Source organism: Temnothorax americanus, unplaced genomic scaffold (assembly GCF_048541705.1).
Source record: "Temnothorax americanus isolate GAGA-0224 unplaced genomic scaffold, ASM4854170v1 Scaffold68, whole genome shotgun sequence".
Taxonomy (NCBI): domain Eukaryota; kingdom Metazoa; phylum Arthropoda; class Insecta; order Hymenoptera; family Formicidae; genus Temnothorax; species Temnothorax americanus.
The window spans coordinates 589,227-614,870 of record NW_027509790.1 but is presented as its reverse complement, the minus strand read 5'-3'; the positions used below and the strand labels follow the sequence as shown (position 1 = coordinate 614,870).

Genomic DNA, 25,644 nt, shown 5'->3' with positions numbered 1-25,644 from the left:
GTGATTTCGTCGATATCGGAAGAGGGAAGAACCCGTTAATAGCCCAGGACTTCCTCGCATCAGGGTTTCTTTGCGAGATGATGCGGCAAGGCTTCTTTCGTCGCGCTCTAAAGAACCGCATGATCGATGACGCTGCTCTTCTCGAGCGTCGTAAAACTCGCCTCGAGAGAGAGAGCAGGCGCTGCTCGCTCGCATGAAAAAGGCAGTTCCCGTGGACGCGGATAATCGATCCTGGTGCGCCGTTTTCTACGCGCGATTAACGATTTTCCGTACGACGCGGCACGCGCATCCCAGCAATGAGAGATCACGACATTAAGAGACGATCATGAGACATTTTCTCTGCGTCAGCGTTGCTGCAAATGTTAGATCATGTCGCACAGATAAAAATACTTAAAAAAAGTTATCGATTACCCAGAATAAACATCAACGTATTGTATCGTATTAGGATGCGAATGAGAATTTCAGAATCTTAAAATTCGCAAATTTGCAGATTATTGTTACTCTTTTTCTTTTTAGTGATTAATTACTCGCGTTAAGCAATTAAGCCGAACATCGCCGTGACGTGTCGAAGCTCGGTGTACCTCTCTCAACTGTATACCTCTAACAAATTTCCGTCTGTCTCGGTAGCGCTCGTTCTTCCGGGCGCCGACCTTATAAATTGGAAAGGGTGTCGGCTTAATAGATGATTACGAAACGAGAGTCGCGAGTTGAAACGGGAGAAGACAGCCGAAGGGTGCAGCCGAGGAAGACGAGAAGAGGGGTCTGGAGTGGAGCACTCGCAATTAGCTTTATTAAGGATGAGACCGACACGACGCCGAGCGAAACCTTCAAGTAGAACGGATCGTTTTTCTAGACGAAGTATCCGCCTGGATGGTAGAAATGTCAAAGCGTTTGACCGGTTTCAAATACACACACGACCAATTTGTGTAACTGGTATACCACGCACGCATTACGTGCATTCTATTTGATATTACAAGCTCGCTTACTCATAACCATTTAATCCAACTATTTAATCCCCGCGCGGTTGGGAGATATTACGTGAAAAATTAAAACACGTAGCCCGAACTATTTACTTCTCGCTACGTAAAAATAAAAGAAACCGCGGAAAATACGATTGGATATTACGAAAAGTTAATCGTGATTGATGCGGACACGTAGATGCATGAAGATAACGAAAAGTATGGTAATTTCGGAATCGTACGAGATTGCCGCATCAGTCTGAGTCACGTTGCATGAGTAAGATTTATCGAAATGTTTATCCGACGTTAAGGGCGCTTGGAAATTCATTCGTCCCGACACGTCTCTTCCTCCGATCTGTCATCTTACGCTAAGAAAATCTTTCCGCAGGTTGGATCACGGCATCTTCGCTATTTTTCATTGGCCAATAGTCTGAATTTCGAAGATAGATATATAGAAGCGTTTCCGTAATATTTAACCGGATATCGCATATACATACGAGAATCCAAAAGAGGAGCCCATTATCGATTCACTCTAAAATAATTTAAAAGAAAAGCAAAATGATAATTTGCATGAAGAATATATGCAATGATAATTTGCATGAAGAATAAATCTTTTTGTATTGAAATTCCGTAACGTACAGATAAAGAATCGAATTTCCATTATTATATGAATTTGGATAAAACAAAGATTTGAAAACAAGAAAAAAAAATTTTTTTTTAGATATAAAATAAAAGTAGCAACTTGATTTATTAAGTTTTTAATTAAGTAAAATTTAACCGACATATTTTTAATAATATAACTGCCAATGACAGCTATACCTGGTTTAAAAATTGGGCACAATAAAAATTTGCAATACAATTAACTTTTTCTAAATATTGTATCTTAGGAATTAGTAATAATAGAAATAAGACGCTTTACCATTATGCAACTTAAGCTCTTGTTATATCAAAAAATGTATTAACTCCATTTTCACAAAAATTGGAGATACAGTTCTTTACTTCTAAGGTACAGAATTACAGTTTCAACATTTCTCGTGTGTGATTTTTGCTAAAATAACTTGAAAGTAATACTAAAATTCTCTTACCTTTAAATAATAAAATTTGTTTATGTTACTTATTAACTAGAGATATTCATGAATATCAACAGCTTATTCATAATTTAACTAAAAAAATGTTAAGATTCTGCTTCAAATCTGCCAAAAAATTTAAAAATAAGTTCAAAAACTAAATAATCATGTAAATAATAGATAAGTTGTATGAATGAAAGTTAAGATGTATAACAGACAAATACGGCACGCTCAGAAAACTCATTGAATTCTCCAGGAGCAAAGAGCACGCCTTCAGAATGCGGATCTCGCTTATGTCCGCGACTCACGATAACTATATTCGCGGCGTCGCAATGCAATAATAAGGGACGCCAGAACGGTCGAAGAATCTTCTTTCATGCGGCAAGGTGCCACCGTTATTATTACATGACGGCGGATCCAGCGGAGACGCCTCGTGAGAATAAATTATTCGCCGGCGATAAATAACTGTCTGTGCGCCGAGGAACGTGTATAAATGATGCGACGTCTTCGGTAACGGTGGCATACAAGAGGCGTCATTGTTACTGTTTTTTTTTTCTCATTACCTCATTTTTGCGAAGGTTAGGAGTGCTTGCGCGACACGACTATATAAGAATTAATGATATATACGAGTTGCGTTTCGAAATACTTCTAAAGAGGCACTTTGTGTTAATGTTCTATACTGATGTGAAGTGTAAACATCTTACTCAATAAGCGTTTTGCGCGGATTTTCCACATTGCGAAAATTAGCCTGGAGACACGCCGACGGGGTGGAAGGGGGAATATATATATTGTAAACTATATAATGTTTGCGATTATGTATAGAAATAATTCGCGAAAAGCTCGAAGAGATTGTTCTCACGATAAATAAAAGACCAGGGCGGTTCCCTCGGCGAAAAGTACCTCGCCTTGAGAATTCAATCGAGGCGATTTCTCGTTCTGCGAGCGTGAACGTATACATAAGAGGCACTTTGTAGCGATCTCTCCGCGTCGTGAGCATCTCGAGAGGCGCTTTGTGGACATTTTCCGCAATGTGGAGGCTGCGGCGGAGTCACGGGATCACCGAGCCGGCGCGGCGCGGCGCGGCGCGGCGTGCACGCACGTCGGAGGTTTCGATCGTGCAAAATCCGGCGTGTGTTACGTTACGGCGAGCCTCTCCGCAAACTCGTCACGCTCAATTTACGGTATCGATTGATCGACCGACCGACCGACCGTCCGTCGTAAAGCGGAGGAAGCGATATTCGGGAACGCACCGATATATTGCGCGCGCGCGAGCGCGCGCTTCTGGCTGGACGGAATTCTCGTTTGTACCTTGCGTTTACAACGTCGACGACTTCGAGACCCCGTTAGACTTTGACTCGACGACTTGGCTGTCGCTCTGTGCAAGGCGCGCGCTATCGCGAAATCGGGGATTCCAGCGCGGTGGAATCTGCCCTTCCGCTTCGGCGAGCTCGCCGAAACTTTGAGGCTGCTGGCGGACATAAATTTCTTCATGTCGACGCAAACATTCGATCTTTGATTCGCAGAAAATCAGAGATGTTTGATAAAGCATTTAGAAGGAAAGTATCTACTTCTAATTAATGTCTAATCCAATATCGATCAAGCCTACTTGCAACTTGATCCGTTCACTCGTTATTGAGATCTCAAAATCTACGGACCCGAGTCTGTTCACAGGATGTTTCCTTTCTGTAAACACTTTTTTCGCATCGCGCCGGATGCTTTTCAATTTAATGTCGATGACGTCACGGATTCAACTTTCGTCCGCGTTGTTGGGCGAAATCGGCCAACAAAAAATTGGCAGGCTACTTCGAAAGGTAAAGCCCCTCTTCCCCTTCGCCCCCCTCGGAAGCGCGCGGGACGCTATATGATTTACGCGGCAAAACGCGGGTTACAGATCGGATTTGCTTTTTCCCGCGGCTCTCGGATTTGAGTATCGCAGCTCGATGCGGTTGTTATACCCTTTGCAAAAAGCATCCTCGTCCGTCGATTCAGGAATTTCAATGTAGAATCCGATCTTCCGCCCCAATAAGCGCCGCGGAACGAGATAACTCGATCCGCAGCGCAGAGTATCACGGAAACATTCTACACACACACACACACTCTCTCTCTCTTTCTCTCTCTCTTTTTCTCTCTCTCTCTCTTTTTCCCGAAGAACATGACGGGTATAGTGTAATTTTTTTTCTCTGTCAATGCAGCGGTCACGCGCATAAAGTGAATTGGAAAAATGACGTGCTTAATCGGGACTGTCATGCGAAGGCACGATGCAGAATAGCTTTCTTCAGAACTTTGTGTGTTCCTTTTTTCCCTTCCCTCCTCTCACTAAGAGAAAGATCTCGCTTGGTAGTGGCTATTTATCCTCATCCTGTGGATAAATTCTGTTTTCTTATGAGAAAATATGGCGAGTGTTGCATATCATATATTTTTGGGATATTGTATTATTTAAAAAATTTCGAGATTACATCTCTTGTGTCTATTTTCATTCGAATATTAGGGGAAAATGTTATATTTCACGAGAATTTAGTGAGAATTTATGAGTTTTTTGCGCGTTGTCTACTTTCCTCATGTTGGAATCATGATTATTCGTCTCGCATATGATCTCGTATGCATTTGCAAAATGTGATTTTTAATTAATTTCAGACAGACCGATAACAAATCTTTCCTAATTTACGTCTTAATGACGTCAAGGAGATTTAATGTCGAAAATTAAAAAATTTTGCGGTAAATTTGTATTTGTTTTTTGGAGTTTTGGAATTAAGGACAATTGTCTCCGTTCTCAACGAGGGATCTACTAACGGCAAAAGTGCTTGCTTTTAATGCAAGGCAAACCAAGATAGAGAAACGTATAGTTCGCAACACACAAAAGGGTGGTATATATTAACATTCTTTTATAAGAACACGTGTGTTACGCGCCGTAACACGCGAATGCAACCCTCCCAGAGAATTACGAAGCGCGCGTTTCCGTTTCTCCGCATTCGCCTCGCCCTGATGCGATCTTTATTCCGCTTTCTTCGTGCTGTCTCTCCGTCCTCCCTCATTTCGCCGGCATTCGCGGCGATCGTAAGGGAGGGCGCAACCCTCGTTAACACAAAGAAACGCGTTTCTCCCGTATCCTTAATGGGAACTGACTCAAAGGAACGTAGCGGAAGGCAGCAGAAACTTTTATTTCTCTTTTTTATGTGTGCCCACCATCAAGCTGAGGAGGGAGGAAAGAAGAGATATAGCTCGTAATAAGGATCCAGACAGCACCATGTCCAAAATCTAGGTATAAGACGTTTTTTAGACGTCATATGTCCCGATTTTGAAAATGCATTAGGTATACAAATTTTGCTCGATTTTTTCACGATCGAGGGTTATACTCGTGTCGAAAATGTAAGAGCGATTAATTCTTCACTGGATAATAGCTGAATTATAAGTACAAAGTTAATTGAGAATTTTAGGTATTTTTGTCAGACTTTTATAATAGTTATATTTCAACCAAGACAATACATAGGCAATACAATGTAATATAATAATGATATTCTGTACGATTAATAGAAGCTATTATTTCTCTTTTATCACAAGCGAAGAGTATGTTTTTTTAGCCGTTGTCTAAATAACAATCTCGGACAAATGTCAGGAGTAATTATATTTCCCCAATCGAGAAGTAACCGCTTATCTTGAAAAGCGCACTCTTATCGGCGCCGAAAGGCAAGAAAGAGCGGCAACGTTAACGACGCTATACGCGCGCGAAGAGAAAGCGAGCAGTCGCGACTGTCTCCTCCCGGCGTTCGCGCAACATGCACTCGCTAATTGTAAGCTAGCGAATCCCATCAGCGTCGCCGTGCGTTTTCCGTATTTTCCAGCGTCGTAACGGCAATCGGCGATAACAACTAATTATAATCCGAAAAGTTGCGGCGAGTACGTGCACGGCTTTTTGAACGGCTGCTCGGCCGCTTGACGAGAACTTTTCCACTCGACTCTCTCGCGGCTATCCCGCTTTCCCGGCCCACCCGCTCGATTTTCCCGGGGCATAATTAGAGCTCGGAACGCCGACGCCACCGCCGCTGCCGCTGCCGCTGCACTGGGACACTCTTTATACGGGTGCTATCGACGTGACCGATACGGCTCGGGAGGGAGCGTCTCTTCTCTATCTCTCGCGCTCTGATCGCAGCGAGAGCATCGCGCTTCGGCGGCTCTAAGCTCTCAGATCTCGCCACGCGCGCTCCTCCTCGACGCGCTCTCTCTCTCTCTCTCTCTCTCTCTCTCTCTCTCTCTCTCTCTTTCTCTCTCCCTTTATCCCTCTACTTCTCTCTCTCTCTCTCTTTCTCTCTTTTTCTCTTTCTCTCTCTCTGTCTCTCTCTCTCTCACTTTAATCTTACCACACATTGATTACTGTTGTCTTGTTTACCACAACTTGAGCAACGAATTGAACACTAAATTACAGAGACTCGTTAATTGTTGCATTAGATTCATTTTCAATCTAAGGCGAGATGAGCATGTTACTCCGTTTAGGCGTCGTTTGGGATGGCTTTCGGTCGAGTATAGAAGGCTTTATTTTCTTGGCTGTCAGACTTATCGCATTCTGCATATGCATTCGCCTTCTTACCTGAAGGAACTCTTCATTCCTCTCGATCCAGTTTTGAGGTGATCAGACCGATTAGCTACATCATCACACACCTTTCACATTCTTCTCTATAGAACTACTACCTACCGTAACTCCTTCTGACTATCTTCAATTTATTTTTGGCACTCTCTTCCTGATGGCATTACATCGGCGTCTTCACTAGCTGGTTTTAAAAATCTTCTCCGCTCGTATCTGATTGCATCCGAATCTGACTAGCGCAGCTGCCTTCATGCATATTCAGTTAACTTTAAGCATAGTCTATTATAGTTTATTGTAATATAGTATACCTCCTGTTATTATTGTTTTTAGTTCTTAAGCTTAGTAATAAGATTTATTGAACTTATTATTGTTTTTAGTTCTTAAGCTTAGTATTAGGATTTATTAATCTTAGGATTTAGTCATTGTTTATATTGCTATACTGTAGTATTATCTCCTGTTATTATTGTATGTAGTTTATTAGCTTTTTGCTATGTTTGAGAGCATCTACTCTTTGTTATTGTTATAATATTGTAACTGCTTTAATACCTTTTGCCCTTTAGCGCGATGCTTGGGCATATAAATATATTAATCAATCAATCAATCTCTCTTTAGTTAGTTAGTTGTAAAAAAACAGTTGGAAAAATTTCTAGAAGACAATAAAATAATAACCAAATACCAATCGGAATTTAGGAAACAGCAGTCGAGTGAGACAGCAATTCAAAGTTTTATCGAGGAATGGAAGTTGATAATTGAGGAGAAAAAAATGGTGGGGGTGTTATTCCTGGATCTTAGGAGAGCGTTTGAGACAATTAGATAGGGTAAGATTAGTGGAAAAATTATATTAGTATGGAATAAGATGAGTAGGTACTGGAATGGATAATATCGTATTTAAGTAATAGAAAGCAGCAAGTATATATGGCGTGCCACAGGGGTCAGTATTAGGGGTCAATATTATTTTATTCAATAACAAGACTAATTAAACATCGTATATATTCGTTATAATAGACGAAAATATAGTGTAGAATAAAAATATTATATAGGCGATAATCGATATGTAAGTCTCGGGGTCAGCCAGATTATTATATATCTCTGTTAACTTTCAAGGGATAAAGGGAGCGAGGGATTGCATCTATAAATCGCGTTATGTATCCGTATTCGTCTCACGCGGTTATGCTTGGCGCGATATAAATAATCGATAGCGCGGGAAGCAATTAATTCTCGCCTTTTCATGACGACGGTGTATTCCCGGCGGTGCGGCCGATCAGTTGGAACAACCGACTGATATTATTTGCGAAACTCCCGCTCGTACCGTCTATCACCGTAGAGGTATAGTCGCGTATATTCGCGCCAGTACCCGGCGCAACTCGCGCGGTTTTAATCGCGGCCAAAGTTACATATCCGTTGCGAGCTATGCGACCCGGAGAGTTCGTGAGCGAACTTCAAAATTCGCGAAAATTGGATCCGCCCGGAGCTCGCACGTTCGCCGAGTCGCGACGATTTCTCGTCACGCCAGTTCGATTTTGGATTGAAGCGGAGACACTCGGGGCAAAGTCTGGCAAACCGTAATTTGCAGCGAAGCAGTGCCATTTCAAGTCGGGCGCGCTATGTATAAATAAAACTACATCGTTGAATTGCAAAAGTTAAGTATGTAAGCACGCGCGCGCGCGCGCGCGCATGTGATAACCGAATGTTTGCATAATACCAAAGTGAGTCGATTACATTCGAAGGCTCGAATTGAAAATGTTGGAAACTATTCGCAGGAAATTGCATTTATTTCATGTATTTCGAAAGCGCTCTCATTTCTCTCACTTACGCATGGTATACATGTATGTATACTTTATTTTATATCCAAAAAAAATATTTTACAATTAAGTGCTCGAGAGATAGAATTTTTATCCTTTTATTGTCCTCTGACTTGGCTATTTTGTCAATGGGATCCAAATCCGTTCGTAAAAACCTCCACGCAAACGGATGAATCGTTTTGTTCGACTGTTGCGGTTCTTCGAGTAGCGTCGAATTCTTTTCACCCCCGGTGAGGGTGTTGGAAAAAAGCGGTGGGCGCGGGCGGTAGCGGAGAGCAGGCAAGCGCGAGCGCGCGATAAGAGTGGAAGAGGCACGGGGTGGCAGTCTCGTCGTTCTCATCGTCGTCGTCGTTGTCGTCGTCGTCATCGTCGTGGCGAACGATGGCGAACGAGGGGAGATTGCCGAGCGAGCCGGTCGCGGGCGGGAAGGGGATGAAAAGTTTGAAATAAAATGATAACGAGCACACCGCACGCGGCAGCGAGCTTGCCGGTAGAAGCCGTCTGCTTATTACGTCACGCTGAACGTAGTTACTAATTAGTTACATTCAAAGCGCCGCGCGAGCGAGGATGACTGCTGGGTGCGACTCCCCATCTCCCCCCTTCCCCCGGGTGAATTTGTTTTTTCGTCGCGGAGGGAGAGAGAGAGAGAGAAAGAGAGAGAGAGAGAGAGAGAGAGAGAGAGAGAGAGAGAGAGAGAGAGAGAGAGAGAGAGAGAGAGACGTAGAAGGCAGACCGAGAAAAGTATTATAGGTTTTATATTGCGGGAGCGAGGAAGACGAATGCGATGAGAGACACGAGGAAAAAGGGAGGGCGGTGGAAGGAACGCTGGAAAAAGAGAGGCGGTTGGTGGCCGGGAGTTGGCTTGCGGGCGGGGGTGGCGGAGGCCGGAGCAAACGAGCCGTTCTTCACCCCCGTAGGTAGGTGGGTATAGCTGAACGCGGTCTCTCGCGCGTCTCCTCTCTGTCTCTCGCACTTCCGGTCTCCAACGTTCCTTTTTCTTCCTCCCCTTCTGTCCGTTCTCTCTTTCTTCCTTTCTCGCGTTCTCCGTTCTTTGTCTCGCCTCTTCTCTTCGGTCCTTTCCTCTCGCTTCTGCCCTGCTCCGCGCCTCGACTCTCTCGCAACCCTTTTATTTCGCGATCTCGTTTCCGCGGGAGCGTTTCCTTTTTTTTTCTCCCCTTCCGACCTATATGTTCGCCTTCTCTCTTCCTCCCTTCCCTTTTCCTTGCCCAACCTCGCCCCTGTTTCGCCGCCCTTTACGCGCGCGCTTTTCCGATTTCTCCTGCGCTCCGTTCCGACCGCCTGCGTATCCACGGCGAAATCGATCGACCGAAACGTGTTCCGGAGTGGCCGAAACGAACGAGAATGCAACAGAAGGGAATGGGGGTGGCATATGAGATCCGGGCGATTTAAAGGAACGCCGCAAGAAAGGGATACAACACGGCTGCTCGTTGCATAGCGACCCTGTTAAGCTCGTCAGGTTTTTCTAGATTTCCCTTCTGGCACCGATGTTTGTTGTTCTTGTCTACCCGATGCATCCCTCGAACAGATCCGAAAGTAGGATCTTTTAACGCAAACATCTATTTGTAATTATTGGCGTTTTTCAACCATTCTTACTCTCCCCACATTATAAATTCGACGTAATATCTAATTTTATTTTGTCATATTTTACTCTTTAGAGTTCGTTTTGTGATGCCTATTTTTACTGTATACGGTCGCTCTCTGTTTTATGAAACTTTTTCTATGATACGATAAAATTTTTATTTTCTTCCTGATCGATTTATGCATATTTCGTGCTCGTATTTACAGCTGGCTGATCGCTAGATATATACACTTCACTATATTAATACACTTACGCATTCGCTCTTAGCTTTTTTATACTACCTGTCTATTAATACGTTCATGCAACTATTATCCGTTTGCCTCGAGGGTATTGTTCCCGGGCGAAATAAAATTACCTATCTGTTTAAACTTGGCTCTTTGAGCGCGAAGGGGGCTTTGGGCGCGGGCGCGCAAGGGCCGCGGCTGCATCGACGGTGTTATTAATGACAACGGGGCGATATCGGGCGTCTCTCTCGTTAAGAATCCAGAAGCGCCCTTGTATATCGTGGAAATGGTCGGTTTAGAAGTAACGGCGAGTACACGCGGCCGGCTGGTTCGGGACGCCCGTATTAACGCCCGGGAAATCGGATTATGTCGTGACCTACAGCATCGCCTGTCTACTAACTTTTACATTAGCCTCTCTTCGAGCAAATTGCATTTATCCCTGTAGCGCGCGAGGGAGACGCCGATCGGCTCTCTCGTCCTCTCTTTCTCGCCGCGTGCGCGGTACCGAGAATACTCCACGGTGGTAAATTGCTGATTCACGTGTCGCGCAGACAATGCCGCGTCGAAAATCCGCGTCCCTTTCGTTGCCGATAATAATTATCCCGCGGACGCTAAAATCCTCATCGTTGCCGGACATCCGAACGCTCCTTCGTCCGTCCACGAGGGGGGTTGCTCGACACGATCTCGGCATTTATAGTTTAAATAAGTATCGCGCGCGCATTTTTATCGCGGAAATATCGTCGATGTGCGCGAGGTTCTTTAAGTACTGGTAATACCGGCGAGATAGAAAGCGTGGAGAACGCTTAATGCATCCGAGAAGGAAGATTGCGTGGCTTCTGAAAGCTAACGACGGCATCGCTCTGTTCCCTGTCTGTGCCGCGATCGATAATTTCAATAAGGAGAAAAGAGTCGCCGCGTGATTGAGAAGCGAAGCAAGCTAAATAAAAGTCAAGAACGAAGAGACGGAAGTAAGTGGCTCCACTCAGACTGCCTCGAATACGTTATTTCAGACGAGAATTGCACTTTAGGAAAGACAGGCCAATGTCACGTGTGCTTAAATAATTGTCCATCAAGGATAAATTTTACGAAATCGCTTGATTTATACGGTAGAATTTTGCAGTAAGAAGTTTTTTCACAAAATAAACGATCATAATATAAATAATGTCTTATGGCACAAGCAAGTTTACCGCAATGGGGATTTGAGGATGTAAATCACGCTCGAAGCAACCACCGATTGTGATCGAGAATATTGTTATGACAATTTGATGGCCGAATAGAAAGTACATCGAAGGTTGCGGTTATTGGTGAAGAGTCAAGGATCTTTTTCGTCCGTGCGAATCTCGTTCTCTAACTGTAGTCGCAAATTTTTTTGCAATGGCACCGCCACGTGTATTCGCGAAGTGACAGGTGCAATCGTCGTTTACTATACGACGTTCAAGGCTCTCGCGCGGATCGGGCCGCGGATATTACGCACCATCGAGCAGGCATGAATCGAAGGATCGTCTTTCGAAATCGATTCCATTATACCGTTCGAAGGACGCGCTACGAAAATGGCACAATGGGCATGATCCTTTCGAAATGAATCTCGCGCGCAATGAGATAATCACCGCGGTGCCGTTACGCGGCTCCTCACTCTCGCATCCAATAATAATATCTAATTTATAAACATTGCCGCAATCTGTAATCATGGAAATTCATGGTTAATTAGGGCTACATTCTATTAATGCATTTTTTTTTCGCGCGCGTTTTGTAACCGGATGCACGCGTGATATTTATTGCATCTGTTGTACGCGAGGTCGCGCTTACTATGTATATTTTATTTATCAGATCGGTGCACGCAAAGGTAGGAAACAACGATTAATATTAATTTCCGTCGCTATATTCGTCTCACGTATTCGAATATCCCTAGGTTAGATTGATAATTTAGAGTGTTTAATGTAAGTGATTTAATATAAGTAATCCAGATGTATATAAACAATAAATCTCAAATACATACTATAATGCTAGTGTATATGTATATATTTATATATTTATATGTACAGTAGGCGTGTGTCATTAATGACGCCTTCTGTACATATATGTATATAGGTACTACTTACTTGAAATATAAAAGAATTCATGATTTTCATTAACATGAAATATTTTAATAGTTAATATAATTATGTACATAATTATAATATTATATTTATCATTATATAAATAATTATTAGGTATTAAAATACTTCGTGTTAATAAAAATCATTAATTCTTTTTTATTTTAGGTGTAAGATACACAGAGGCTCATATACCATATATATATATATATATATATATATATATATATATATATCTCGACGAAAATTGCGATAGAAAGAAAGGAAGCAGACGGGGCCGAGCGGTTGATGGAAAGAAAAGTGGGAAAATGCGACCGGGAAACCAATATGTTTTGTACTTCGGCGCGCAATTAAACGGTCGAGGGGGTCCGCCGCCGCGCCGGTGATATTTTTCGACCAGCGATTATTAGGATTTTTCTCCCTCGTTCCCTGGAGCGTAACTGGATGATTCTGCGGTCTGAAGGGTTCTCTAGAAACAAACGCGGCTACCGCGTACGCACGGTACTCTCCGCGCGATGCGACGCGGCTTTCATTAAAAATCGGACCCATTCATATCCTCTTCTCGTATCTTTCTCCCTTCTGATTTCTGACGAACAACTCGGCTGTCCACTTGTTGAAAATGACTTCCCATGCACATACGAGCGTCCGTCATTCGGCCGCTATTTAGACGAGAAATATCAACGTATGAGTTTATAGTGCTTGCCAACGTGAATTTTGTATTTAATTTAGCGTGTCTTTTTAAACAATATATTTTGATATTTTGTTATCGCGCGATTTCACAAATTATTGCAACAAAATGTATATAATAAGGGTTTCCAGTTTTTTAATTCATTGAGTTAAGTTTTAATATCCACAATAATAATAATCACAATTTTGAACAAATAACGATTCGTTTTAACTGGACTTGAAAATAAATCGTGTAATAATATCTGTAAAAGTATAGCTTACAGAACGAATTTACAGCAATATCCAAATGCATTTTGTTCCGGATTATATGTCTATTATTATCTGCAATATTCCATGGGCACACGTGTGTTATTCGCGAAGGCATATTTGCATTTAAAATAACATTTAGCACATATCAATCATATGAGATATAGCGAAAAAAATATTCCAAGTAACTAAAAATATCGTATAAAGTTTGCCTCACCATCAATCAACAATGTAATTAAACTTTAATTTTACCATTTAATTTATTTGCCGTGGCATTGTTTTTCAACGAATAAGATATATATATCTTCAGTATACAAATTCAATCAATATTTTAGTAAAACACGGGAGAGCGAGAAACTTAATAAATATGTCGAGACTGACTTTAATTTGCATTTCAGAATTTTAAGTTTTTGCAAACGTACGTGGAATCTAAATTCGGGAACACAGCAGGCTCGCATATAGTGTTCCAAATACTATCACGTATCGTGCGTATATGTACCGATATAAAACAAGTCCCATAAAATGTTTCAATTAAACAAACAAATTAAACCGTTTGCTTCCCGGAAATTTATCGCATTAAAAGGAGCAATATGCATGACTAACCGTTTGACCACTTAACTGATAGTGCAAATTTCAGCACGGTCGAACAATTATTTTTCTTTCTTTTAATTTATTTTTTGCTCATCCTTTTTCTTCTTATCTAGCGTTTTCTCTTGACATTCGCAGATTTTGTTGTCATAATATTCATCTCACTTTCCTGGTTCGTGGGCAAAACAGATTGCAGATCGTGATGATTTCTGGAATGATAGTCACACCGCAATTATCTTCTTCTTTAAGAAAAATATTTATGACAATTGTATCAGAAAAATAATCACCTTTTATCTCAAAATATAAATTAGTAATTATAAGTAAAATTATTAATAGTTGAGTATATTGATTAATAATTGATTAGATCGCTTTTTTTTTAGTTTTTTTAAGTTTTGTAAATATAGAATATTTTTATTTTATGCTAGATATATATAAGTTATAAATTAAAGAAAATTTAATAAGGATAAATTTTTTTACTATTTAAAAATAAATGTTTATAACATCTTATAAGTATATATTTTTTTCAATAAACACAGTATTAATATTTGATCATAGAAACATTTTATAAAGGAACAACTTGAAGAATAATTTATTCTTACATGTAATGAAAATGTTAATCTATAATGAGATCTGATTTATAATAAGCCTGATGAAGACATTAATTTGATACAAATATTAATTAATCTTTTACTGTTATGCAAAAATTTGTTTTTTACTCGTAACAATTTGCATATTACGGATTGCATGGAAATGTTCATTATTCGCAAACGGTGCGTGACATGGTAACAACGTGTGTCGAATAATCCAGCGTTAAACGTAAAATCAAATATTTGTCACAAAAATTCCATGCTCGTCCGATCATCAGAAGTTGCTGCTTCCACATGCTATTTGCGGTACCCTTGTTATATCTTTTCATCGTATAATGTTTGCTGATATTGTCGCGTTTATATAATATTACGGTACCAAAGCATTAAAACCAATCAATATTAAATAGCATTTTTATATGATATATTTGAGGAACACTTGTGCAAATTATTGTACGCAAGTGTTGCTTATTGAAGAAACTGCGCATTAAACTCATTGTGCGACGAGCTTATTAGAATTGTCGAATCAGTAATCAGTTAATCACTACAATGCCTTTAAATCGAAATCTGCCAAGATAATTTTTCACGTGGCAAAAGTTTCTCTTTGCATTCTGAAATAATGTTTGATTTTTAACACTGCAAAGTTTGCAAAAACCGGCACGTTATTTCCGCGTTACATTAAAATGGATGAAACGGAAAGAACGGAAAAATTGCGAATATACCTATTTTTAATGTGTAAGTACTAGAAATTGATTGTGTCTGATTGTGTAAAAAACATGTACGGTTTATTTTTCAATTAATTTCATCGAGAAATTTTAATTATCGAGAGTAGCTATTATTTCTGTCATACGCAGTATTCGTGTGTGTTGCAATATTCGTTTTTTGATCGATTTTTCATATGACAATTCCTGGCTTCATCATCTTCTAAACCTTAAATTCTGATTTAAATGCGAATTCTCTATCTTCTATTAATTTGTTGATACCGCCCTTAGAATGGAGCTAAGTTCAATTATTCTTTTAATCTAAAATATTGAGGGTTAATTACACTGTTTAACATAAAATTTTGAATATGAATATATTGAGAACAGTTGAGAATATGAAGTGTATTCTCAGTTGTTTTCAGTATCTATCGAAAGTTGCAAATAACTTATTAATTAAAAGTACAATTGATGTAATTTTCGTTATTTCATTATTAACATTTAGCACTGAGGGAACGATAGGCGGTTAACAATAAGTGCACGTCGCAATTTGAATTCATTTCAAAGATTACGTGATGCTAGAAATTTATTTTCCAATTTCTCATGTCGCAAGAATAGTTTATCAATAACGTGCATTGTAGTTTGCAGTTTATATTAGCTGTTGTTCGCACGCACATTTCGAATACGTAAATGCCGTCAGCTATAAATCGCGTAGCGTGCAGATGAAGAAAATATTTATGCGATCTATTAAAACAAATAGAAACCAATATGCATCGTGCGCTGCCGCGGTGTTATAGCGCAAATAGCGAGCAAATAAATTCTCATATTGTCGAAAAACAAAACGTACCGGTTTTCGAAGCGCAATCGATCAAAGCGCGTTGCACGCGCGCATTTACGTATTATAGCGTGACACAGGCTCTCGCCTATTTTGCAACTGGTTTATGCAATAACTATGTTAATCCTTTTTGCATCGTATATGTTTACTTTTGATCAGATTTAACCGCGTGATAGATCTTGGTGGATTAACTCGCTTTTTGACCGTCGCGCGTTCATTATAGATGCTCATATAATCAGTGTTACATCAATCTCTCGGAATCGATTACCGTATACAACGCGTCTACTGCATTAAGGATTAGGCTATCAACCTAATCGCGTCGCACGATTAAGATTAAAGACGCATCGTTTGCAGTATTATATCCGCTCTCTTTTAATAAAAAATAAAACTAAATACAAAATTCAACACTTTATATTCTGTATTGTTATATATGAATTGCGTATATATACCATGAATTATGAGCCGACACTTTCAAAAATATATGTAATAAAACGATGATCCATAAGATAATAAGATATATTACACTAATTTTAAATGCCTAAAAAGTATTTGTGAGATACGATAAAAATTCCAAAAGATATAAATCATATGTGATATGTCCATCGCTCAAAATCCTAATCAATCTAATTTTTTTCCCAAGAAAACGATTAGGGGAGACCGGGGCTCGTTGGCACAAGAGGCAAGTTGGCAATGCGTTCCGTTTATGTATTTATAGCGAAAAAAACAATGGAAAAGTTATCACAAAATATTTCTTACATGACATAGGTACTTTTCACAAAGTTTTATTTTAATCAGACAAGTCTGATTCAAGAGGTGACAAGTAAATTTTCGAGCGTTTCAAAATATCGTATTAATGTTTTTCAGCTTGAAAAGTAAATCAAAGTGACGTATCATTAGTTAAAATAAAAGTTTCTGTTATACTATACGACATGTTATTTTGACTAACAATAGTAATTTATTGTAATAAAACGACTGAAATAAAACGTATGTAGGGATGGGGTATGTTGACTCATATCAAGACACGCTTAGCTTGACTTGTTGTTGCCGTGCGCGTGAGACCTGTTTCAGCACGTGATTTACTATCTACAATGCTGATAGAAGCTAAATATATATTTATATTAATATTTTTATGATGAAGAAAGCTACATCTAAAATAGTTCACAATTATTTTTCTGCAACGTTTTGATATTCGATCGTTACAAAATAACTTTAAAAGATACAATCTTTATCAAAAAGTACGTATGTGTTACCCGTTTTGTGTTTCTATTACGTATTCATTAATTTAACGTGGACTTTTGTCGCATAGCCAACTTACCCTACTATCGGGGAAAATTGGCCACAATGCAGCATGTTCATATTTCATTTATTACAAAGAAACTATACGGTATACGGGAGCGTTCTTAGCATGAAAATGTAAAGAAAGGTTCTCTCTATCATATTAGTACTGTTTAATCATGATAATTAGTTGTATAAAAATTTAAATGCCGAATTTGTAAAAACGGTGCCAACGAGCCCCGGTCTCCCCTACCGCAATCGAAATTAATTTCCTACAAAACAATAAAAGAAAATTTCGTTATTAAAATAAAATAAATTGATGGCGAGCACATATTATTACACTGAGATTGTCTCTTATTCAAAATCTATTGATTATAAATCTATTAATATATTTTTAATTAATTTCATACTTTAACAAGGATTCAGTATATATGATCTACACTGAAAAAAAAAATTGCTAAATTGAGAAGTCTGATGATTTATATCGATAAATACGGCGATTTTTCTTCGAACGGACATCCGTTGGATTTTTCATGTCCAGAGATAAGAGCAAGTATTTAAGTATTTGCTTAAAAATAGTACATTTGAGTACAGCCGGGAAAATCCTAGACAGCACACACGGAGAGAAATGATTTGCTGGCACAGCAGATTTTATGCTGTCTTAGCAAATCTTATTAGTTATTATATAGCCAGCAAAACGATTTGTTAAGAGTGCTAATCGCATTTGCTGGATATAATTTTGCTAAATCAACAAATTATTTTGCTGTAAGAACAAATTAGTTCTTGTTCTGTTATCAAATTCTTTTTGTTATACCTACTAGCAACATAATTTTGTTACATGAGAAAAATTATATTTTTGCTATATAAGAAATGATATACATATATTTCTTTAGGTATTTCCCAACTGTGTATACACAGAAAAAAAGAACATTCTCATTTATTAGAGAATATCTTTATTTCTGACTTTATTATTTTTCTGTTGTGCGATTCTTCAACAGCTTTTCTCATTATTCTGTCAGATATTTTTTAATTTAGAATTTTCAAGATGGGAAAATCATCTCACAAATCCAGGAAGCGGCATCATTTGCCTACCGGCCACCAGTGACGGTTTTGCGGAAACCTCGAGTTTGATAATTTCTATATGTTGTACGCAATTGCTAACAAATTTGTTTCTTTATGCTCTCAGTAAGTGATTTGCAATCCGCAATATATGCAATGTTCTTACAACATTTATGCTGTATGGATATTACTTTATCTGAGATTTTTGAAAAAATCTGAGACATTTTTTTCATCAAGGTTTTCATCAAAAATAAATAAAAATATGATTAAAACATAGTATTCAGAGATCATTAAGAAGATAATACGAGTGTTTATTTTAACAGCTGATTATGGGCAGAGTCCGATCGATTTTTGCTGTCAATCTGCTCATTGCCTGTCAGGAAGTTCTGTCGACAGAACACGAGCTTAATGCGGACACAAATGGCTATGGCTTTAATGTGAGATTCTGATCAAGTTTGCTGCCAATCTGCGAGCAAACTGCTAACATTTTGATTATAATACTTCAAGAGGGTTAAGATATATTACACTATTTTTAAATGTCTAAAGCATATTTATTATAAATAAATTTGTGGTACAATCAAAATTCCAAAAAAAATGTGAGTCATATATGATATGTCTGTCGGTCAAAATCCCAACCCAATCTTCTCCTTAGGTGAACAATTACCGCAGTCAGGATTAACCAATCCATTTATCCCTAAAAAAAATAATAAAAGAAGATTTCATTATTAATACAAAATGATTTGATGACGGGTATATTGATTGTCTCTTGTTCAATCGTTATTAAATCTATGACATATTCTTAATTAATTCCATAGTTTAACGAGGATTCAATATAATATAGTAATAATAATTTAAAAGTCATTCTTTGCAAATTACAACCCCATGTTGTCATCGGAATAATTGAAAAAAAATCGTAATTATTTGAATTGTTACTTACTTAATTGCGGCAATTGCAAACACTTTTGCTGTCACACCATCCTCCTCTGTATCCTTTAAGGATACAGTGAGAAGCACAAACGAGCTTAGAGTCAAGAATGTCACAGGTGAACCTACGTATGCGATGATGTTCGACAGGTAAGTATTCATCTTCACTTGCCCGCGGCAAATCCAGGATGTCCAGGGGGACATCATCCTCATTTAAATCTGTTTAAATTTAAGGCATCTTTATTTAAAATATATAACATTGTCATTATTTAAAAATAAAATCACTTGAAGATTATTTCAACACGTTATTAAATTATTATTGATAAAAAGTAACTAAAAAAAAACTTTGAAGAATTATTACGTGTATCAATGCTTAGTATAAATACATTTAAATATATTTTGAAAGTTATTTTCAACGCACATTTTAAGTTATAAATTGGGAAATTGTATTTTTGGTATATCTTCCCGATTCTATTTTTTACCTTCGACGGGAAGTTGGCGCGCGAAAGCGACCGCAGCCACAACCAAAAGGGCGAACACGTAGATCTTCATTTTGAGGAGTGAGTCGTTGTCGAGCTTCGCAACTATTGAATTTAATTTTGTCGGTATTGAATTTAATTGCTTTATATACCAGTGTAAATGATTATAAATTGCGTAATATGTGACAGTGGGGAGATTGGTTTATATAAATACGGTAATTTTTGTTTGAACGAACATCGTTGCACCTTCAATGACCAAAGATAAGAGCACGTATTTACGTATTTGCTTTTAAAAATGGTATATCTGATTAAAATCGCGAAAATGTTTAAGTATACGGATCACCTGTGTAATTATTTTAATTGTATGTATAACAATCGTAATTTGCTTTTAGGACTTTTTCTCTGATTAGATCATAGTATCGTTATCATATCTTTACATAATAATATAATATGAAATGATTATAAAATGCATAAAGAATAAGTGAAAGAATTAATTTCAATATTATGTATGTATATATATTTATTCTTATCTTTCAACATATAACGTTACATTTACAAACCGAGATATAATTTTGATCTCCTACAAATATGTTTTGCAATTGATCTATGATGATATCTTGAACTACAATGAAGAGGCTACATATACATTTAGAATAAGGAAAAGTAGTGTTTTTAAAAATGGAATATTATTTTGAGTTCTTTTAACACAAATACTTTAAAAAATCAACACGTTTTAAAGTTATTTTAACACAAACAAAAGTTAAAGTAAATTTTCAAAATAATTAAATTTACTAAAATTAAATGTTTTTATTACATACATAATTCAAGTAAAATTTGTAAAATAATTAATATCATGTGCTAATTAAACTTGAAAAATAAAGTCAAAAAACAAATATAATGCAAAACTGCATATAATGTAAAGCATATAGTGTCAATTAATTAACATTTCTAATTTGTCAACAAGTAACACACGTTGAAATGAATCATTTTAACTTAAAAATTTAGAGTGGACTTTCTGGGACATGTAAAAAGAGTTAAAATTACGTATTATTTTTTACTGTGTAATTTCACAGTTCATCAAAGATTCAATATTATCTAGTAACGATAATTCAAAAGTCTTTGCAAGTTATAACCATGTTGTCATCATCGTAATAATCGAAACAATCGTAATTATTCGAATCGTTACTTACTCGCGGCATGTGCAAATACGATCATCGTTGCAGTGTCCTCCGTTGCCTCCCTTAATGATACAGTGAGCATCGCAAAGGGTGTGATCAACACCTAAACCATCAAGAAGATCACAGGTGACTTTACGTACGCGATGATGTTCTTCGACAGGTGCCATTTTCAAGGATTCATCTTTATTTGCAAACCGCAACCAGGGATACTTTATCTTTATTTGAAATATATAACATTGTTATATTATTTTAAACCACTTGAAAGGACTATTTTAACGTGCAATTTCTCGGAATCGATTACCGCACAACGCGTCTACTGCATTAAGGATTAGGCTATCAACTTAATTGCGTCGCACGATCAAGATCAAAGACGCATCGTTCACAGTATTCGCTCTCTTTTAATAAAAAATAAAACTAAATACAAAATTCAACACTGTATATTCTTTATCGCTATGAATTCCGTATATACCATTAATTATGAACCGACGCTTTCGAAGAATTATGTAATGAAACGAGGATACATATAAGATAATAAAATATATTACACTAATTTTAAATGTCTAAAAAGTATTTATTGTGTGTGCAGACGAATTTGTGATACAATTAAAATTCAAAAAAATATAAATCATATGCGATATGTCCATCGCTCCAAACTCCAATCTAATCTTTTTCCAAAAAAAACGATTACCGCAATCGAAATTAATTTTTTACAAAACAATAAAAGAAAATTTTGTTATTAAAATAAAATTAATTGATGACGGGCACATATTATTATATTGAGATTGTCTCTTATTCAATCGTTATTAAATCTATTGATACATTCTTAATAAATTTTATTTAACAAAGATTCAGTATGTATGGTCTAGTAACAATAATTCAAAAGTCATTCTCTGCAAGTTATAACTATGTTGCCATCGGACTAATCAGAAGGATCGTAATTATTTGAATAATTACGTACTTAATCGCGGCATACGCAAACACCATATTTGTTGCAGTATCCACCTTTGTGTCCTTTGACGATACAATCGCAAGGAAAAGCGATTGTGAGCGGCGCAAAAGGCGTGACTACTACCTAAACCATCGAGAAGATCACAGATGATCCTACGTACGCGATGGTGTCCTTCGACAGGTGCCATTTGCAAGGATTCGTCTTTATTTGCCAACGGCGACTCCAGGGACATTTTATCTTCATTTAAAATACATAACACACATTGTTATTATTTTAAAATAAAATTACTTGAAAAGATTATTTCAACGTGTGATTAAACTTATTATTAATATATTGTAACTAAAAAATAACTTTGAAAAATCATCACGTATCGATGCTTAGTATAGATACATTTAAATATATTTGGAAAGTCATTTTTAACGCGTACTTTAATTTATAAATGGAAAGTTGTATTCCTGGTATGTCTAGTTTCAGATTCTATTCTACCTGCTTCGATGGGAAGTTTGTGCGCGAAAGCAACCGCAGCCACAACCAAAAGGGCGAACACGTATAGATCTTCATTTTGAGGATTGATGAGACGTTGTCGAATCTCATAAAATACGATATGAATATAGTTTTGAACTTAGTTTTGCCGGCCTTTATATACCAGTGTAAATGATTATAAATTGCGACAGTCGTGTCAATTGGGAAGTCTGATGATTTATATCGATAAATACGGCGATTTTTCTTCGAACGGACATTCGTTGGATCTTTCATGTCCAGAGATAAGAGCAAGTATTTAAGTATTTGCTTAAAAATAGTACATTTGAGTACAGCCGGGAAAATCCTAAACAGCACACACGGAGAGAAATGATTTGCTGACACAGCAGATTTTATGCTGTCTTAGCAAATCTTATTAGTTATTATATAGCCAGCAAAACAATTTGTTAAGAGTGCTAATCGCATTTGCTGGATATAATTTTGCTAAATCTACGAATTATTTTACTGTAGGAACAAATTAGTTTTTGTTCAGTTAACAAATTTCTTTTGCTATACCTACCAGCAATATAGTTTTGTTACATGAGAAAAATTATATTTATGCTATATAAGAAATGATATACATATATTTCGAATCTTTAGGCATTTCTCAACTGTGTATACACATCAGAAAAAAAGAACATTCTCATTTAAAGAATATCTTTATTTCTGACTTCATTATTTTCCTGTTGTGCGATTTTTCAACAGCTTTTCTCATTATTGTGTCAGATATTTTTTAATTTAGGATTTTCAAGATGGGAAAATCATCCCACAATTTCCAGAAGCGGCATCATTCGCCCACCAGTGACCGTCTTGTGGAGACCGCGAGTTTGATAATTTCTATGTTGTGCGCAATTGCTAACAAATTTTTTTTTATGCTCTCAGCAAGTGATTTGCAATCGTATGTAATTCGCAATATATTCAATGTTCTAACAACATTTATGCTGTATGGGTATTACTTTATCTGAGATTTCTGAAAAATTCTGAGATATTTTTTCCATCAAGGTTTTCATCAAAAATAAATAAAAATATGTTTAAATAATAGAGTATAGGTCAGAGATCATTAGAAAGATAATGCGAGTGTTTATTTTAACAGCTGATTATGGGCAGAGTCCGATCGATTTTTGCTGTCAATCTGCTCATTGCCTGTCAGCAAGTTCTGTCGACAGAACACGAGCTTAATGCGGACACAAATGGCTATGGCTTTAATGTGAGATTCTGATCAAGTTTGCTGCCGATATGCGAGCAAACTGCTAACATTTTGCATATAATACTTCAAGAGGGTTAAGATATATTACACTATTTTCAAATGTCTAAAGCATATTTATTATAGATAAATTTGTGGTACAATCAAAATTCCAAAAAAATGTGAGTTATATATGATATGTCTATTGGTCAAAATCCCAACCCAATCTTCTCCTTAAGTGAACAATCACCGCAGTCAAGATTAACCAATCCATTTGTCTCTAAAAAAATAATAAAAAGAAATTTTATTATTAATACAAAATGATTTGGTGACGGGCATATTGATTGTCTCTTATTCAATGGTTATTAAATCTATGACATATTCTTAATTAATTCTATAGTTTAACGAGGATTCAATATGATCTAGTAATAATAATTTAAAAATCATTCTTTGCAAGTTATAACCATGTTGTCATCGGAATAATTGAAAAAATCGTAATTATTCGAATCGTTATCTTACTTATTAGCGGCAATTGCAAACACTTCTGCTGTCACACCATCCTCCTCTGTATCCTTTAAGGATACAGTGAGAAGCACAAGCAAACTTAGAGTTGAGAATGTCACAGGTGAACGCAAGTTCGGGATGGCGTTCTTCGACAGGTGTCACTTTCACGGATTCGTCTTCATTTGCCAGCGGCAAATCCTGGATGTCCAGAGGGATTTCATCTTCATTTAAATCTGTTTAAATTTAAGGCAGCTTTATTTAAAATATATAACATTGTCATTATTTTAAAATAAAATCATTTGAAGATTATTTCAACGTGTTATTAAGTTTATTATTAATAAAAAGTAACTGAAAAATAACTGAAGAATTATTACGTATCGATGCTTAGTATAGATACATTTAAATATATTTTGAAAGTCATTTTTAACGCACACTATAAGTTATAAATTGGGAAGTTGTGATTTTGGTATATCTAGTTTCCGATTTTATTCTTTACCTGCGACGGGAATTCGGCGCGCGAAAGCGACCGCAGCCACAACCAAAAGGACGAACACGTAGATCTTCATTTTGAGGAGTGAGTCGTTGTCGAGCTTCGCAACTATTGAATTTAATTTTGTCGGTATTGAATTTAATTGCTTTATATACCAATGTAAATGATTATAAATTGCGTAATATGTGACAGTGGGGAGATTGCTTTATATAAATACGGTAATTTTTGTTTGAACGAACATCGTTGCACTTTCAATGTCCAAAGATAAGATAAAAATGGTATATCTGATTACAACCGCGAAAATGTTCAAGTATATGGATCACCTGTGTAATTATTATAATTGTATGTATAACAATCGTAATTTGCTTTTATGACTTTTTCTCTGATTAGATCATAGTATTGTTATCATATCTTTACATAATAATATAATATGGGATGATTATAAAATGCATACAGAATAAGTGAAAGAATTAATTTCAATATTATGTAGGTATGTATATATATTTATTCTTATCTTTCAACATATCGTTACATATACAAACCGAGATATAATTTTGATGTCCTACAAATATGTTTTGCAATTGATCTATGATGATATAATGAACTACAACAAAAAGGCTACATGTACCTTTAGAGAATAAGGAAAAGTAGTGTTTTTAAAAATAAAATATTATTTTGAGTTCTTTTAACACAAATACTTTTAAAAAATCAACACGTCTTAAAGTTATTTTAATACAAACAAACAAAAGTTAAAGTAAATTTTTAAATAATTGTAAACTTTGACACACAAAATAATTAAATTTACTAAAATTAAATGTTTCTATTACACATAATTCAAGTAAAATTTTTAAAATAATTAATATCATGTGTTATGTCTAAAAAATATTTATTACAGACGAATTTGTGATACAATTAAAATTCAAAAAAATATAAATCATATGCGATATGTCCATCGCTCCAAACTCCAGTCTAATCTTTTTCCAAAGAAAACGATTACCGCAATCGAAATTAATTTTCTACAAAACAATAAAAGAAAATTTTGTTATTAAAATAAAATTAATTGATGACGGGCACATATTATTATATTGAGATTGTCTCTTATTCAAACGTTATTAAATCTAT

At 36.9% G+C, this 25,644-nt stretch overlaps 1 protein-coding gene, 1 long non-coding RNA gene and 1 pseudogene across 3 annotated transcripts in view; 1 reads left to right on the top strand and 2 right to left on the bottom strand.

Moving 5' to 3' along the window:
- LOC143905842 (uncharacterized) overlaps window positions 1-22,057 on the top strand; it is a 127,317-nt gene extending 105,260 nt beyond the window's left edge. The window contains exon 3 of the long non-coding RNA XR_013259342.1: window positions 21,873-22,057. This is a non-coding gene — a long non-coding RNA (uncharacterized LOC143905842). The remainder of the gene's footprint in view (window positions 1-21,872) is intronic.
- Window positions 19,234-19,838, bottom strand: LOC143905841 (defensin pseudogene; annotated as a pseudogene). Its single transcript, XR_013259341.1, has 2 exons — window positions 19,703-19,838; window positions 19,234-19,439 (listed from the first exon to the last, which is right to left on the bottom strand). The product of XR_013259341.1 is annotated as a defensin pseudogene (transcript).
- A 1,587-nt stretch (window positions 22,058-23,644) lies between the features above and the next one.
- On the bottom strand, window positions 23,645-24,657 carry LOC143905866 (U-Asilidin(12)-Dg3b-like). Its single transcript, XM_077421506.1, has 3 exons — window positions 24,529-24,657; window positions 24,048-24,265; window positions 23,645-23,808 (listed from the first exon to the last, which is right to left on the bottom strand). The coding sequence occupies exons 1-2, from the start codon at window positions 24,596-24,598 to the stop codon at window positions 24,051-24,053; spliced, it is 285 nt and encodes a 94-aa protein (XP_077277632.1). The 5' UTR covers window positions 24,599-24,657; the 3' UTR covers window positions 23,645-23,808; window positions 24,048-24,050.
- Window positions 24,658-25,644: the final 987 nt, after the last annotated feature.

What these genes read in the sequence shown, in the direction of transcription:
- LOC143905866 (XM_077421506.1), bottom strand. Translation starts at nt 24,598, where the DNA reads ATGAAGATCTACGTGTTCGTCCTTTTGGTTGTGGCTGCGGTCGCTTTC. An exon ending in GCGCCGAATTCCCGTCGCAG is followed by an intron (nt 24,266 to 24,528) that starts GTAAAGAATAAA and finishes AAATTTAAACAG; the next exon opens with ATTTAAATGAAGATGAAATC.